Raw genomic sequence first — 16,277 nt, forward strand, 5'->3', positions numbered from 1 at the left:
CTGTTTTTATGTCCACAAACATTTTAGCCATCTTTACACCATTTCCATGCCTTTCATCTACTTATTTTCTATTGTCACTTCACTTCATGTTCCATGTCTTTCTTCCAACAACCATTTCTGCTATCATCACAACTTCTACAGTAATGGCACATATTAGAATCAGAGAAGGAAAGGTACACTAAAAATTTATTTTAGACAGGGATATTAAGGCTTATTCACATAGCCGACTGTCAAGATTTGACTTCAAAGAATTTGTGTTATCAGTCTAGATAGGTCTCAATCTAAAACAGGAACACTATATTTGTTAGGTAATATACACTGACAAATATCCATATTCTGTTTATGTTTTTATTTAAACATTCTTTGGTTAGTTGCATAGTGTAAAAATAAACTTATACTGGCTTGCAAAGCCAAGACTGGTGAACAACTGCCTGTGGGACATTACTGTAAAGAGATTAATTTATGCCACACTAAGACAAAAGTCTAAGGGCATTATTGAACATTCAAGATAACTCTTGTACTACTAGGGCAACAGTTGGCTTGAAGGGGTGTATACATCATTGGGTGGGGCACACAATGGTGATGAGGAAGATGAGGGACAGGGGAAATGACAGTGTTTGTCTTATTACATTTCTGTTTTTCAGATTGCTAGTAAAACATCTTTAGAAACTCAGCCGAATGTTTTGCCATAACAGAAAAAAAAAATCTTCAATTCCAGTATTACTTCACAGTCAACATTTTGTTTACATGCTTTTGTGATATTCACAGAAAAAACACCAAAACAGAATAATCCAGTTTCTGTATTTGCAAACGGGACCTGCTCGAGGCTAAAGAATATATTTTTTTTTCACTATTGAAGTTAAACAATGTATTTTAGCAACAAAAAGCTGCAAAAAATAACACTATAAAGCTAATATTGCCATTCTTCCTTATACTTACCACTCGGTAACTCTCCATAAAAACTGGGGAATGAAGCTGTTACTGCTTCTGTATTTCGCCATTTGTCATGCACAGATTCTAATTTCTGTGGACTAAAATAATATGAAACTATTAAACAAAACTTGAACATATTTACAAAAGTCTTATGTCTTAAGGCAGGTTTTTTTAAGGTAGGTACTCTGCTATCAATTACTATCAACCACAGTTCAGTTTCGCCTCAAAAGTCACTTGCATTCTTTTGCCCACAACTTGGTATTGAAACATTCACATATACACAAATACTGAAAAGTACCATCCACATGCAAGAACTGTACATTTAGCTCAAAACTTACTATAGTTAACTTCTATGTTGTATTAAAGAAACTGTGCCATATGTGAATAACTAAATCAAACTACCATTTTCACATAGGACTTGTGCTGTTTTTTTCTATGACGTAGGAAAAATAGTTCAATGGAAACTAGCAGCTTTATTTTATAGGTTTCCATTTTTTCACAGTGTTAAATAACATTGAACATTACTACAATACTTGGCATTTCAGTAGATGGCTACAATTTAGGATACTACTGCGTGTATCTACTGCTGTTCCGTACTTTGGTAACTCAGCAACCTAACCCTTGAAGACGACATGGATGTGGATGGAGGGGGAAGGAAGTGAAAAACCTCTCCAAACCCTTGCACTATTTTAAACTATTTTTTTAAAAAATACAGTGCTATAGTGACCCTGCTTAAATTATATTTAGGTGTCATTTACAAATAACAGATATCATCTTTCACACTCACTACAATCAACAGTAAGTCACAATATTTCAAAAGCTTTGCAATACTAAACAACTCTGAAAGCTTTCAGCTTGATAGCTTTAAGTTCTTTAAGTTACAGATACAAATCTCAAAAGGCAAGCGAAAAAGTCTTTGAAGATCTATTCTTACTCATTTCTTCCTGTTTCTATCCCACTTTTATAGTCTGACACATTTTACTGCAGGTTCCTTTATTTTCACAGGCTAGGTCAAGTTACAAAACATCAACAGATACACAAACACATTTATGAACAACAGCTTATAGACTCGGGTCTAAAGTTTTCCAAAGCCATGGTTTTCATACTTTATTCTTTTTTTAATTATGAACATTTTTTTTGTGAAATGTTAAAATTATGCTAAAAAATACTGTTTTTTAAAAATTAAAAAAAAACCAACAAAACAGATTAGTACTGGTCTGATAACATGTGCTTAAAGCATGTCATTAACTGTTCACTATTTTCACTTTCCACAAATTTCATTTATCCAATCAAATATCTAATAGTTCACAGAAATACAGAAACCTGAAACTTACTGATCCAAAACGTGAGCTGAAAACTTATGATAGCGAATAGTCAGGAGTTTTTCAATCAAATGTTTTCCATTGGGGAATGATGATCTGTCAAACCCATGGTTTAAGCAGACACGTATATATACATGCTGACAAAGACAGAATTTCTGCTCAAAATGAGAATATCGGACTCATCCAAGAATACTCAATAGTCTAGGAATTGACCAAATGCATTTTTCCAGTTCTGACTCTCCATATTAAAAGTGTGTGTATGTGTGTGTTTTATTTAACAAAAGAAATTCCCTTCACTATCCTGTAACAGCAAAATAATTGGATATGCCAAAGAACAGGGATTTAAACTTTATCGCATTCTCTAGATCAGTTGGCTGACACTAAAATAATTATCCTTACAGCCCAATGAATATTTCATTGCTACATGCGAAGTGGGCCAGCATTAACAGAAGAAAGCTAGAATCTCAAAATTATTGCTAAACCAGTAGCTAGATGCAGTGCTGCCTTACAAGGTATAAGTATACAAATCCATTCATACAGCATCAAAGTAGGTGGAACTATGAATATCAGATGAATACACATTGAGCAAGTGTCCTAGCCACTGGATAATCTGTTCAGATATTCTTTCTCCTGTTTTTAATTTAAAAAGTTTAAAAGCTTCAGGGTTTGTACCAGTGTGCTAATAGGAAGTAAACTTTCACAGGATAGAGAAACATTCATAGCTCTGCTGACAGATAAGCTACTGAAAGAAGATCATTAGGCATTTTATCTCTCATATTAGTAACTGAATTAGTAAGAGTTGTTTGTACTGCAGTAATACTTAGAAGACCAGGACCCTTACAAGCTGTGAAGGCTGTCGTACTAACTCCTGCAAATGCTGTAGCAAATTAGAATTCAGTATGTAGGTTTTCCCTTGAGCATTCTGTAGTTTTAGCTAAACCAACTGCTCAAACAAGTGTGGTTAAATATTGTGGTATTTTTAGAAGGTAAACTGGACAAAATAGCATTTGCTTAGTTTTTACCTAATTAAAATTTTGAAAGTAGTACATTATTCTAACAACCCATCATAACAAAGAAAACTCATTCCAACCCTGAATACAGAGTAAATGATGAATAAGTGTAAATCATAAAAAGATTTAATGAATGAATAAACACAGATTACAATAGTTCATTCAGATCCCAACTATTTGCAAGAGGAGGTGAAATGAAGGCTGAATCCTAAGATCATAAGAAATAAGCCAAGTCCTGTTCATGCTATGCTTATTACTGGGAGGGGAAGAGTGAAGAGGGAAAGGGAACTTTACAGGAAAGGGGCTTCTACCCTAGATGGAGTGACGGAGATAACTTAACATACACATAACCAGTTTTGAGGCAATACAGAAAGTATAGATACATTCAGATAGCAATTTCAGATAGCAAAACTATGCCTTTAATACTCAGAAACAAAGATAACATTATCACATGAAAGCACATTGTGTACGGAATCAGTTTTTTGTGAGGTTTGGTGGTTTGTTTTTGTTTTTCAGTAAGTGTCTGAAGCATGAAGTTTTTCCCCGGGGCTCCAATTCACTTCTCCCACTAATGCTGACACAGCAACATTGTCTCATAGGTTTAACCCACACAACTTTGATTCTATGTGAAAATTATGCTTCTTGACTGCAATGGGACATCATTTGCAGTTTTATAGAGGTTAGGAAACAGTACAAAAACCTTTACGTATCTCACCTGCTCTTATCTTTATTTCTGGGGGAAAAAAATAAGTGAATTATGACTGACGTGAAGTTCTGAAACAGTTCTTGGAAGGTAGGAGAAAAGATGAACTCTGTGCTATTATGGGATAGAGTCACAATGAGAAAAAAATTTCCTGTCACCAGCAGCAAAGAGGAAAATGCCCAGGTGACTTTCAAACCTCTGAGGTCTATGTTGATAAAAATGCAGCAAATTCAGTCTAGTTCTGTTCAAGTTCCTTAAGAAAGAACACTTTATTCTTCGGTAACACAGAAAAATTGTGGCTACTTGTCTATTTTCTGAATGTGTGAGAGATAAAGAATAAAAGAAGGTACAGCCTCAAAAGAAGGCAAGAGTGGGCAAGTACAGCCTAGAAAGAAAATTGTGTGCTGTCTCTGTACAGACCCGTGGCACTTGCAGTTGCTGCTTAGGAACTCAAGAGGAAAATACAGAGTTCGGGGCGGGGGGGGGGGGGGGGGGGGGGGAAGACATAAAAAACCCAAAACACCAAAACCAACAAAAAAAAAAAAAATCCAAGAAAATAATTGAATGGCTACAACTCAAATGCTCTTATCCAGTTGAGGCCATTAGGAGGCAACAGCTCATATTGAAGTATCACAACCAAACTAAATCTTCGCTACAATACAGCTATAAATAGGTATACTATTCATCTCTGGAAAAAGAGGCAGTCCAAACCAAACCATGTTAAAATCCCAAATAAAACTTTTCAGTCTTTGAATAAAATTCGTTATCTTTTTGTAACTAAAATTCATAGCATTTATTTATTTTCCTCTGTTTTGTACAAAACTTCACCTATAGTGTATTTTTTCTTGCAATAACTTTAATACTTATAATTTTATGGGAGATATGTTCCAAAGCCAGGATGTTTATGTCTGGGAAAAATGTTTCATTCTGGTATGATGACTAATTTCAAATACAATGTCTTTCCAACAGAATACTGTAAGACACAATGCAAACATAAAGGCCTTTCTTGCATGGAAAGGAATTCATGTTCAAGCTGGAGTCCTGGAAATAACCTTTCATGTAAGAGCTTATGTTGAATATGACCGGTAGGCAATGTGATTAGCAGTAAAAGTAGCTGAGAAATGAGAGTTCTACATGTGGGATGGTACATATCTCTTGAGATAATGCTGAATGCCTAGAACTTTGTCGAAGATGCACAGATATTTGCAGCATCAGGATCAATCATTTTCGACCCCCTTCTTGCTTCTGGACCATAGCATCACCAACACTGAAGTTAATTGTCCCTAAAATGCTAAATACAGACCAACCTAGGTTTCCTGAACAACAGAAGTCTGTAGACAATATCCATTACCTGATTAGTATGCTCTATTTGGCTTGGTCAAATGATGTCGAGCATGCTATTTTTCCTTTAATGCTGAAAAAGCATTTCGTCAATAAATTGGTTTTGAGTAACATAAATGTTATTTGGGATGGTTCTCACAACTTAAGGGCTGATGAGGCATTCATTCCCAGTAGCTGCCATTATTACTGGGGGGCAGGATGGGGTGTACTTTGGATAGTGTAACTAGGACAGACTGTTCTTGTCTCTCATGTTTTATTTATCTGTGGAGTCCAGGGTTTCATGGTAAAGGAAGTATATTGCTTACAGAGAGTGGAAGTTAAAACAGCACAAATGTGCTAATGCACGTCTCAATGTGCCTGAAGAGACTTCATTATTCTACTTAGTTCGAGCTGTGAGGCAAAGCGTGATGTCTGGAAAAACAGGGTGTGAAGCTGGATAATTCAAGTTCTTGTTCTGTTGAAAAAAAATTTCTTGCATCTGTTTTCTCATCTGCTAAATAGAAAAATATAAAGATACTTAACTTCACCTTGATCTCCTTTTGTTCAAAGGACATCCTATAAAAAAACTCTAAAGAACCTATAAAAAACCTCTAAAGAATGTAAACTCTATTGCAAAACTCCGTGTTTTCCATTTTACACTTTTTCACCACTATAAAGGAAGAAAAGACTCGTAATGAAAAGGTTCTTACCTTTCAATTTCACCTGTAACTGCTGAAGGTATGTTAATTATCCTGTTGATTAAAGCTATTCTGCTAAATAAGAAGAATACTGTTTCCAATCCCTTTGTTCCATAAACATTATTCTCGGGTCCATCCTTCTTTCCAGTTTGTCCTTCAGTTGCAGCAATGTACTTGTTTGATAAATCAAGCACTCTGCTTGAAAACAAGTTGATTACTGCATGTTCTTCTAGTACACAACAACCAGTACATTTCCATCCTGGCAACATTAGTGAAAGGTGGTTTTCATTTGACACAAGTCCAAAAGAAACAGGACACTGAAGCCTCAAGATATCCAAGTGTCTAACACAAAGATTGTCTATTTCTTTATCTACACCCCATGGCAAGAGACATGACAAAAGCAGTTTAGCTGTATCAGTGGTGATGTTCACATCAAAGTTTCCCAATGGCTGCATTCTGATCTTTCTTGAACTCTTCATTTTTTTCTGTCTTTTCATGCCACCGCTGTCTTCCACAGGCCTAGCTGCATTGTTATCCCTACAGACATGGTCTGAACAAACAGTTTCTACTTGCCATTCCACTGGAGATACGGAGCCAGCAGTTATATTTCTTTTTAATGTTAGTGCCCTTTTCTCAGTAGTACTTTTGGCTCTTTCTGGAGTGTCATAGTTGCGGAACGAATTTGATGACTTTAATCCATTGAGTTGAGATGACAGCAGAAGTTCAAGTTTTTCCAGATCAAATAGAAGAATATGAAAGTTTGCATTGCTCCATTTTGTCTTAACTGGTAAAATAGTAAAGGGTTGTTGGATGCAGCTGGTATCAGTTAACTGAAAAAAAAATATTAAGTGTTCAAACACAAATCCATAGTATTGTAATTTTCAAGATATTGGTATAGAATTGCATATGGAATAGATCAAATCTTTTAACTCCATTAACTTAATTACACTTATTCACTTCTTACCAAGGAAAAAGTATTTTCTTCTAAATAGCTTAAAATACACAGAGACACATGTATATAAAAACTATAATACAGGCTCCCTAACATCTTCAATTATACAGCCATGCTGTAAATTGCATACATCTTTGTCAAAACTCTAGGCTGCTATTTCTTCTGCTAGGTCTCACATAAATCTGAGAGGCTTTTAGGAAAGTTTTAAAGAATACAGCTTTTTTTCAAAAACAAAGCTAGGGAAACACATTCTTTGATGTTGCAAAATTCTCTCAAAACTTGAGAATCTGTATGCCTTGTAGCAATCTGAAATATGTCTGAGATAAAGACTATCCTTTTTGCCATTTCAAAACATGCAACACTATCTTCAAGTTACTTAATTCTGAGTTGTCACACATACTTTATCAGCAACCATAACAAACTTATGTAACCAGATCTCCAGTTATAAAATTAATTACCTTAGATTAAAATAATTAAAAGAAAAAGGCTACAGAGCTACTACAATGTTTGTCAACATCTGCCTTCACCTTGTGCCACTGTATTTCCAACTTGGATCTTTCTAAAACTCCCCCATTTTTCACCTGCTTTAAAGGCCATTTATGGCAACGGATTTGCAGAGCATCATTTCGGTTCCACATACTAATGTGGTAAGCATGCTGGTATAAACACACATGTCTGGTTACTGCTGTTAAAAAATACCCAAATAGTTTATGAATCCTCCTAAAATGTGGCAGAAATGAAGATTTGAGAACAGCTACAGTTACTCACAACTTTAGACTGACATTTAACTGTGACCATTAAACCATGGTAATGGTAACCTAACGACGATGAACTGTAATACAGTGTCAGCTGAACAACATGAGGAAATGTTCAATATCACCTTAAAAAAAAATTTAACTCCATTTTATTCTTGTAGTTTCACTACTTAAATGATAAATCATCACTAAGAACAAACATTTACATCTTTTAGAATTAATTTTTATCTTGCCAGGGTCCTTGGCATAGGGTAGATCTTATGCTGTGACAAACTCCTGAGGAGGGGATGTCTTTGGACACATTAAAAATCAGCTCCTTATACAGATATCACAGAAGAACTTATGCACACAAATTCCCATGAAAAACAATCTGTCTTGAACATGAGAATATTAGACAGAATGTAGTCTAAGCATACAGAAAGAATACAATATTTGAGAAGATTAAGATAAGGTCTTCTCTATTAGGACAAATAGTTTATAGTTTAGATACTCTGCAAGTAGAACTTGTGGAAAGAAGGAAAGAAGAAAAATATTCAATATAAACCCACATGAATGGAGCATACACGCACGCTGGAATAAGATGCTAAGGATGAACGAGTCAAGAGAGGGAAGTTCTAAAATCTGTCCTGTAGCCCTTGGGATACTTCCATATATGGAAAACATTCCATACTTGGTTTTCCCCCCACTTCCAGTTTCCCATGAACACTTCATGAGAGATGCTCGGTCTTGGCCTTCTGCGTCAGCTAATTTCTGGTAACACAGCAAGTTACCTCAGATCCCATATTCCAATCAAGATCCACTTACAAGAGTGGATTTCACGCCTTACACATCTGCAAATTCAGAAGAAAAATGTTTCACATTCCTGCTGCCCTTTTCCACACACAACTTTCTGTGCCTGGGTATTCCCAGCATGACAGAATTTTTACAACAGAGCTTCTGCAGGCCTCAGAAAGCAGAAAAACTAGTTACTTACTACAACTTACTAGTGGGGGCACAGTAGAATATCATCCTCTTTTGCTGCTTCCTTACTCTGATTTTTTACTATAAAAGGATTAAACCTACATATCACCCAACAAAGAGTGTGCAATAATAAAGCTACCAGTGATAGTTAATGACAAATACTCAAATTTTAAAGTTATCATCTTAATGTTTAGATAAAACCTATTTTCTTCCTCAATTTTAGTTTTTAAGCTGCATTTTAAAACATAAAATAAAGTCTGAAACAATACTTCTTTTAAAGCAAAAGTGAAATATTTTGTAATATTGACTAGGGCATTATGATTTTTTTTTTAAAGAGTTTTTTTCATAGGAAATGCAATGTTACATAGAATCACAGAAATCACAGAAATGTTTACTGGAAAGAATGTCTGTAGGTCACCTCAAGCTTCCTATGCTACAGACTTTCATGTCACTGATATTTTTATGAAACTGCTGGTATTTCAGGATTTCAGGATTAATTTTCTGAGGAAAAAACCCATGACAAATATCCAACCGTAATTTGGAACAAAAATCCTATTACTTACACACACAACTAAAAAAAACATATCAGAAACTGAACTAAATGACAGAGTTGAACCTGTAAGCATACTCCAGCAAATTTCCATTATAAAAACAAAACTCTAAATTTTTGTCTGAGAGACACTCCAGAGGAGTTCGTAGAAGAGCAACTACTTTCTTTCACAGGAATCATCATGCTGTACTACCAAGCTACTACTGGGAGGATCATCCAGTGGTAAAGTGAAGTTATGAGACTGTGACACAATACCTTATATCAGAATCCGGCTGTATCTATTAAAGAGGTATCTTTTACCTTCAGGGGAACAGCAGACATGAGGGAGTATAAATTCCCCGTTGATGCTTTTGCCTTTCTCTTTAAGCACTTATGACTTGTATGTTTTTGTTGTCCTGCACAAGCCTAGGCTGTCAGCACTGTATTCAGTCTGGCCATTTCACCTTTACAAGCAAGCCTGTATGAGCAGAAAGAGCATCAAGAAGCAACTTTTCAGCCCAGTGATACTTTCGTGAACAATCATGCTAGCTTCCATATCAGAAGTGATACAGATTTTTCTGGATCCTTATGTTAGTTTTAAATTTCTTGTGATTATTAGAAATATTCCACTAATGCAAATAACTGTTTCTGTTGAAAATAGCTAAATCTTAAAAGAAACCATCAAGTGTTAATAAACAGGGCAACAGCTGGCTTTAACTTGAATGCAATATTGATTAACTCCTCTTCATCAAGACCACTCCTTACCTACCTCCTTTTACATTACAAATGATGATTTTATAGGATTAGCTACTTTTAAACTGTTAATATTGTAGTTAAAACTAACACAAGGAAAAAATTTTACTCTCTCTAACCTTTAAATAATTTGATCATTTCAGTTTTGGATAATAATATAATTTGGGTTTCTGTTATTTAGAGAATGATGCTCCCACCAGATGAGGATGCTCTCTAAATACATAATCTTATTTAAAGATCTCAATAGGGAGTCATAAGTAAGAGATTATAACTGCTTGTTCGGGTTTTCCTTTTATCCCTTTCCTTTTTACTTTTTAAAAAATAGTACATAGTAGTTAAGCACTAAGGATTATTTTAATCTTTAATTATGCTGTTTCCTAATACATAGGGAGAACCCCATGGAATGCAAACACTGCAATTCACAAGCTACTTTTAACATTTATAGAAGCTATTATTGTTTGGCCTATCATTTTCTCTGTTCTATACATTCATATTTGGTTAATTAACATTTAGAAACCTTTGGGAAAAATCACCATTCAAACAAAGGAAAAACTGTGACAATGTCAATCTGTTGAGGCATCTGGTGATGCTACTGTGTGTGAATTCAGAATAAACGTTTATTGGCAATATAAAAGCTTATTGACATTGATCCTAAAAGCATCTACCAAGTTATCTTAGCTCTCTGCCATAGGCATTTCATTCCAATGAAAGCAGGTGGACAGCTAAAGCTTTAGACATAAAACACTATTTAGGAAATATGGACAAGCTATTCTCTGTAACAGAAGATGACAGAAAATGGAAGGAAACCCATAAAACTAACTACGAACTAGAGAGCTGGGAATAGCATTTAATGATGGATATTGCAAATCAGATTAACAGATATTTACATTCTGTACTGTGTCTTTCCTGAAGCTCCGGAATTATTTCACAAAAATAAAACCTACTACATTCAGATAAATATTGCCATTATCTTTAATTTTCTTTCAAATGTACACATTAAGAGTTTAGTAACTCAGTGTCAAGAAATAGGCTAATAACAATAGCAATAACAAAGCATGACTTATCTCTGAAGCATACAGTCCAACTTTGAGGCCTCCGTGTTGCCAACACACAGGCTTCAGTAATGAAAAGATCCCTTTTTCCTTCTTTTCTGACAATTTGTGCTCAACTCACACTCGGTTATCACCAGATTGCCTTTGAAACCCAAGCCACTTAAGCAGATAGTATTGTATACACCCAAATATCAAGCCATCCAAGCCTTACTATTCTCCCAGTGAATTTCAAATGATCATGTCAAAACAGAATTTAGTAACAGTGTCTTCCCTCAACTCTGCAAGTTAAATGACCACCACATTATGATGTACTGAACATAACACACAGATTTGGATAATCATAATTTTGAAAGACAATACAGAGGCATCTTTTCTAGTTTACCACTGCTAGTGTTAAATTTCATTTTTGACATGGTCAACTTTCTGATTCCCTATTTACATGCCTCCCCTGACCACCAATGTTCCATCTACTTATATTATTTAGCAGAAAAATTGGGAAGATTTTAAAAATTATTTATACTAATAAACCTTCTGGAAGCTATTGCAGAGATGGCAAACTATATGACTTTTCACAGCTTCAGTAATTTTATCCAGATCTTGAAAGCTAATCTTTGTCCTCTGTTGTTGTCCAAGTGTATGAATCTAAAATTAATATAGATGTTAAGGTCCTCTGCTCTAGTTCAGTTGTGAAAATTAGCAGAATGTGCTACCTCTCTCTTGTGCATCACTAGAAATGTCTAACAAGGAGTTAACTCTGAAGGAGGTGCATGTTAGTCAAGAAAAAAAAAAACTTCAGTAATAAGAAATGTTACATTTTCATAAAGTGTAGAAATTGTCATGCTCAGGTCTAAAACCAGGTTTTTGTTGTCATGATACAGTTTGCCACTTATTTTTGTTGGAAACTGAGAAGCAGGAAGCACTTTATTATTTTGTCTGTTCATGCATTATCTCAAAATTAACCTAATAGCAACCATCAGCCGTTTCAGTTAAAATATTGGCTGTCCCCCAATGAAAACTGATAAGTATCTCATGAAGCTTCTACAAGTAGCTGTTAGAACTTAATTTAAACTTACAAATCCCAGACTAAAATAGCCTACTTTTGAATTTTTTTTTTTTTTAAGAATTAACAAATCACTATTTGAAGCTGAATAGTTTAGTAATGAGGCTAGACAACCTTTGTTCAAAATAAAGCTATTTGTGTGCTGATAACATTCCTGCTTAACAACTGGAACTTGAAACATTTTTACTGCTTGGAGAGATGTGCATTGCTTGATAAGGCTCCCTATGAGGCCTTCATCTGTAAGCTTTAAAGAAGCAAGAAGTCTGCTGGTCTGCAGACCAAAATTAGATCCTAAGACTTATGAACCTCTTGCACATCATCTCTGACTGACCTACAGCAGAACAAGCTTTCCATATCCAGGAAAGAGCAGGATTCAGGGAAGCTCTGAAATGGCAAGCTATATTGCACCCATGGCAACTATCATCTCTGTAACAGCGCCCTAGGTTGCCACTGAATGTGTTTGAGCCAGGACAAGACAAGAGCTGGGGCAACAAACTTTGCAGACTCACTTTAATTGATTTCTTCTGGCATACAATCTATTCCTCTCCCTCCACTTACAAGCCTGTTCTTCTCCCTCTTTTCTTCTCCCTTTTACACATCTTTACCAAACCACCATAGCACCCAAGGAAAAATTTGCCCATGTCTATGGAAAGGGGGAGGCAGGGGGCTATGCTGACTGTGGCCCCCAAATATATCAATACATGCCATTATCTTTAACAGGTTTGAGACGGACATACCACATAAAAATTTCATGGGAAGTACAATTCAAGTGTTATTTTACCTAGCTGCCTTCTCATCTCTAAAGGCCTTTTTCCACAGGGATCCAACTTGTTCTAGAACATTATTCCACTTAAAATACACACCTTCCATTAGCCGGCAGGGATTCCCATACTGTTTCAACTCCTCATATACATGTACTGTCTCCACACACCAGCTTTCTTTACCAGATGCATTCTATTGTGGGATTTGTGCTAAAAACAGATTTGACAAGAATGGTCTTGACAGTCATTTCACATAAAGGAAATAAAGTGGTAAAATCACATGGTAGATTTTTAGAAGGCATACCAGACTCAAAATATACTTAGATGTCACTTAGGTATCACTGAAAAGAAATTGCTCAGTTCTCACAGCATAGGTAGTATCAACTCCTGTGTAAAACAAGTCCTGAAGTATTAAGCATGACCTTTTCTTACAGACCACCTTTTCTTTTGGCCACCTTTATCTATTGTGCTCACACTTTAGCCCAAACATTACAGGATAAAAATAACAGAAAATTGGCCCCAAAATTCCCCATGCCTATAGAATGAACCATGCTATATAAAACATGTGTGAACTATTCTGCTGATTCTAGTCAGGGTTTTTAAATTATGTAATATATAAGGGGTTTAATTGTGTTTCTTTGAGCTTTCTCTTGTGAGAGAATATTTTGAGCCATTAACATTAAACAATTCAGAAAAAAGATCAGTCCCCTCCTTTATCCACTACTTACTGCCCACAAAGGCTCAAGAAAATATCAAACAGAAATTGCACAACTTATTTTTAGGTGAAATCTTAGTTAGATTTGGGGGTGTGGGTGAACTTAATTAAAGTTCTGTCAAAGGAGACTGAAAAATTCTTTCACTTACAGAAGTTGAACTGCTTCAGATTTTTTTGGGGGTTGGGAATTTTCGATCTCTTATTTGTCTGAGCTTTTTGGCAGATTTATACTTTTCTATTTTGACAGCCATTATACTATAGGCTGTTAAGACAGGCCCAATACAAGAACACACTCAAGTACATGATAAAAATCTGTCAGATAAGCAAGACTTCCTCTTTTAAAGAGTAATTAGTTCATTATTAAATATACCTACTATAAAGGAATCTGCTTATTTAATCAGTAAAATACCATCATCCTACTGTCTGTTCATGTGTATTCAATGAAGACATCCTGTGACCAAGTACATGTATTTTACCCTTTCAAACAAGTATTTTAAAGCAAAACCCAATATGGAATAATTAAAACCACTGCATCTTATAGTCTTTAAGTTTCTTCATATGATAATTTCTGAAATACCACAATGAAGTTCGAGAATACATTATCGATATGATAATTTCAATGCAATTAACACTTCTGTCATCTGTCTTTGACGTAATCTGACCATTAATTACACTACAAAGACAATAGAAACTTTAAAGAGCATTTACATGTTTGAATCACTCAGTGTTCATCAATTCTGTGGCAATCAATCAGTAACATTGGCAATAAATAGGATTATTTGTTTTTAAAAAAATACAATGTGAAGAAGCTCAGTTACAGAAATGAAAGAGGAAGGTGGAACAGTAGAATTTGCCACCCAAAATGTATTCAGGGCTACATGGCTCGATCATGCCAGTGACTGGGATGTCAATACAAGTTCAGAACTCCTAACTCATCTCAGAATCACGTCTCATAATTTGTCTGGCTCTAGGCTTACCAAAAATAAGCATGTCACACAGCTGCTTGTAAAAGTTATTTTGCTACTCCTACCCTGTCTCTTACATTTGTTCTTCATGGAGCTGGAAGAACTGTTTTAACTGAAGCATGGCTACCACACCTAGGGGTCAAACATTAACTTATACTGCCAATGACAGCTCTATTCTATTCTCTATGGTAGGAAGCAAGAAGTGTGTTTGGTGTTGTTTGTTTTGGGTTTGTGTTTTTTCATTTTTTAGATGTCTTTACCTGCACAGACATTTTTATCTTTAACCTTTTTAAAGAAAATAGTAGCATTATACATAATACACAAGAATTATGTTTTGGGGACATGTTTGCAGGTGGTATCTCACACGTAGTTTTGCAAAATAGGAAACCTGTAACTGTCTCATGGAATTGTCTCGGAAAACAAATACATAAACAATGCACAAAATGGCTGGCACAGTGTAAATTAAAGCATTAAATTAATTTCTAAATCCTCTGAGCCCTTGGTTGCTAGAGATGGTAGTCGATAGTAAAAAAAATTGCCTCCTTGAAATGTGCTTGGTGGACAGCAGCTTGATGATTGGCAGCACAAATAGAAGACAAACGAGAAAGCCTTCAATCTGCAGCTGATGTACAGGAAGAACATGGGGAGCTGAGTTTACAATAGAGAAAACATTACCAAGCTAATGGCACAGGCAATCATTTGACCACCATGCATCTCTGATAGCAGCAGGGCATCCATTTTCAGTTAAGTGTTAGAGTACCTTTTTGCTTTCTCTGACCACTGCAGGGGTAAAACAACCTAGTGCGTGAAACCCACTGACTGGTAATAAATTACTATATTGGATACTTTTTGTTTTCTTTCAGCAATGACTTTACTGTGTATTCCTGCTATCATTACCAATTAAAGTGGAGATTGCGTTAGCAAGCTGTATCTAACTGTATATCAGTCCCTATGCTCCAATTGCTTTGGCAAGTATCACAGGGTCAAGAGGCTCCTTTGACCTTTATCAGCTAAGTCTCTCTGACCACTCACTATTTGAAGCAATCTCAGCTGAACAGATGGACACTTTTGCAGACTCTATAAGGCTTAGAATATAAAGATAAATGAAATTGTGTTTGAGGCTTCAACCTGGTTTATGAGCATAAAATATTGTTAGCAAGTTCCACAAAAATCTCAGATTTCAAATAGCACATCTAAAACCTATACCATGAACATAACATCTCTTTATCTACTAGGAAATTGTATTTTTTTGTTGGAGCTTCTGCAGATAAAACAAAAAACTTGATGTAACTTACATGTCTAGTTAGTACAAAGTCACTTCTGAATTTAGAAAGCCTAATTTAATTACTTTAATAATTAAAAGAGAACCCAGAAGAAAATTTAATAGAGCCTTTTACCATGACAGTCAGTTAGAGCAACATACAGCACATGATCAAAAAAATCATTCAGTAGAAGAATACTAAAACAGTCAGATACTACAGAGCATTTGGAGAAGGCTTAGACCCTCATTTCCCTATCTTAAGTTTCTTAAAAGCCCTTAATTAACTCTTTAAATTACTGCACCAAAATTCTAGTCATGCAGCACAGAAGAGAAAGCTTCAAATTCACCAGGTGATGCTTGAAGAACTGGTAATAATTAGATATAAATGTGGTCTTGTGATCATATTTTTATGTATTTGTAACCAAAAAATAATCTATTGTTCAACAATAACATTGAATGGTCTTTTGTTTGAGCTAAATCTCATCAGCAAACCTGTCTTGTTAAGTTCATAACATTAAGTAAGAAATG

General features: G+C 35.3%; 1 protein-coding gene across 1 annotated transcript in view; it reads right to left on the reverse strand.

The window, feature by feature from the left end:
- WDR72 (WD repeat domain 72) overlaps positions 1-16,277 on the reverse strand; it is a gene marked incomplete at both ends in the record, with an annotated part of 113,392 nt that overhangs the window by 50,794 nt on the left and 46,321 nt on the right. Inside the window, 2 exons of the mRNA XM_082005251.1 lie at positions 940-1,031; positions 5,999-6,816. Of these exons, the coding sequence (XP_081861377.1) occupies positions 940-1,031; positions 5,999-6,816 (910 nt within the window). The remainder of the gene's footprint in view (positions 1-939; positions 1,032-5,998; positions 6,817-16,277) is intronic.

Source organism: Phaethon aethereus (genome assembly GCF_964289735.1).
Source record: "Phaethon aethereus genome assembly, chromosome: 12".
Classification (NCBI taxonomy): Eukaryota; Metazoa; Chordata; class Aves; order Phaethontiformes; family Phaethontidae; genus Phaethon; species Phaethon aethereus.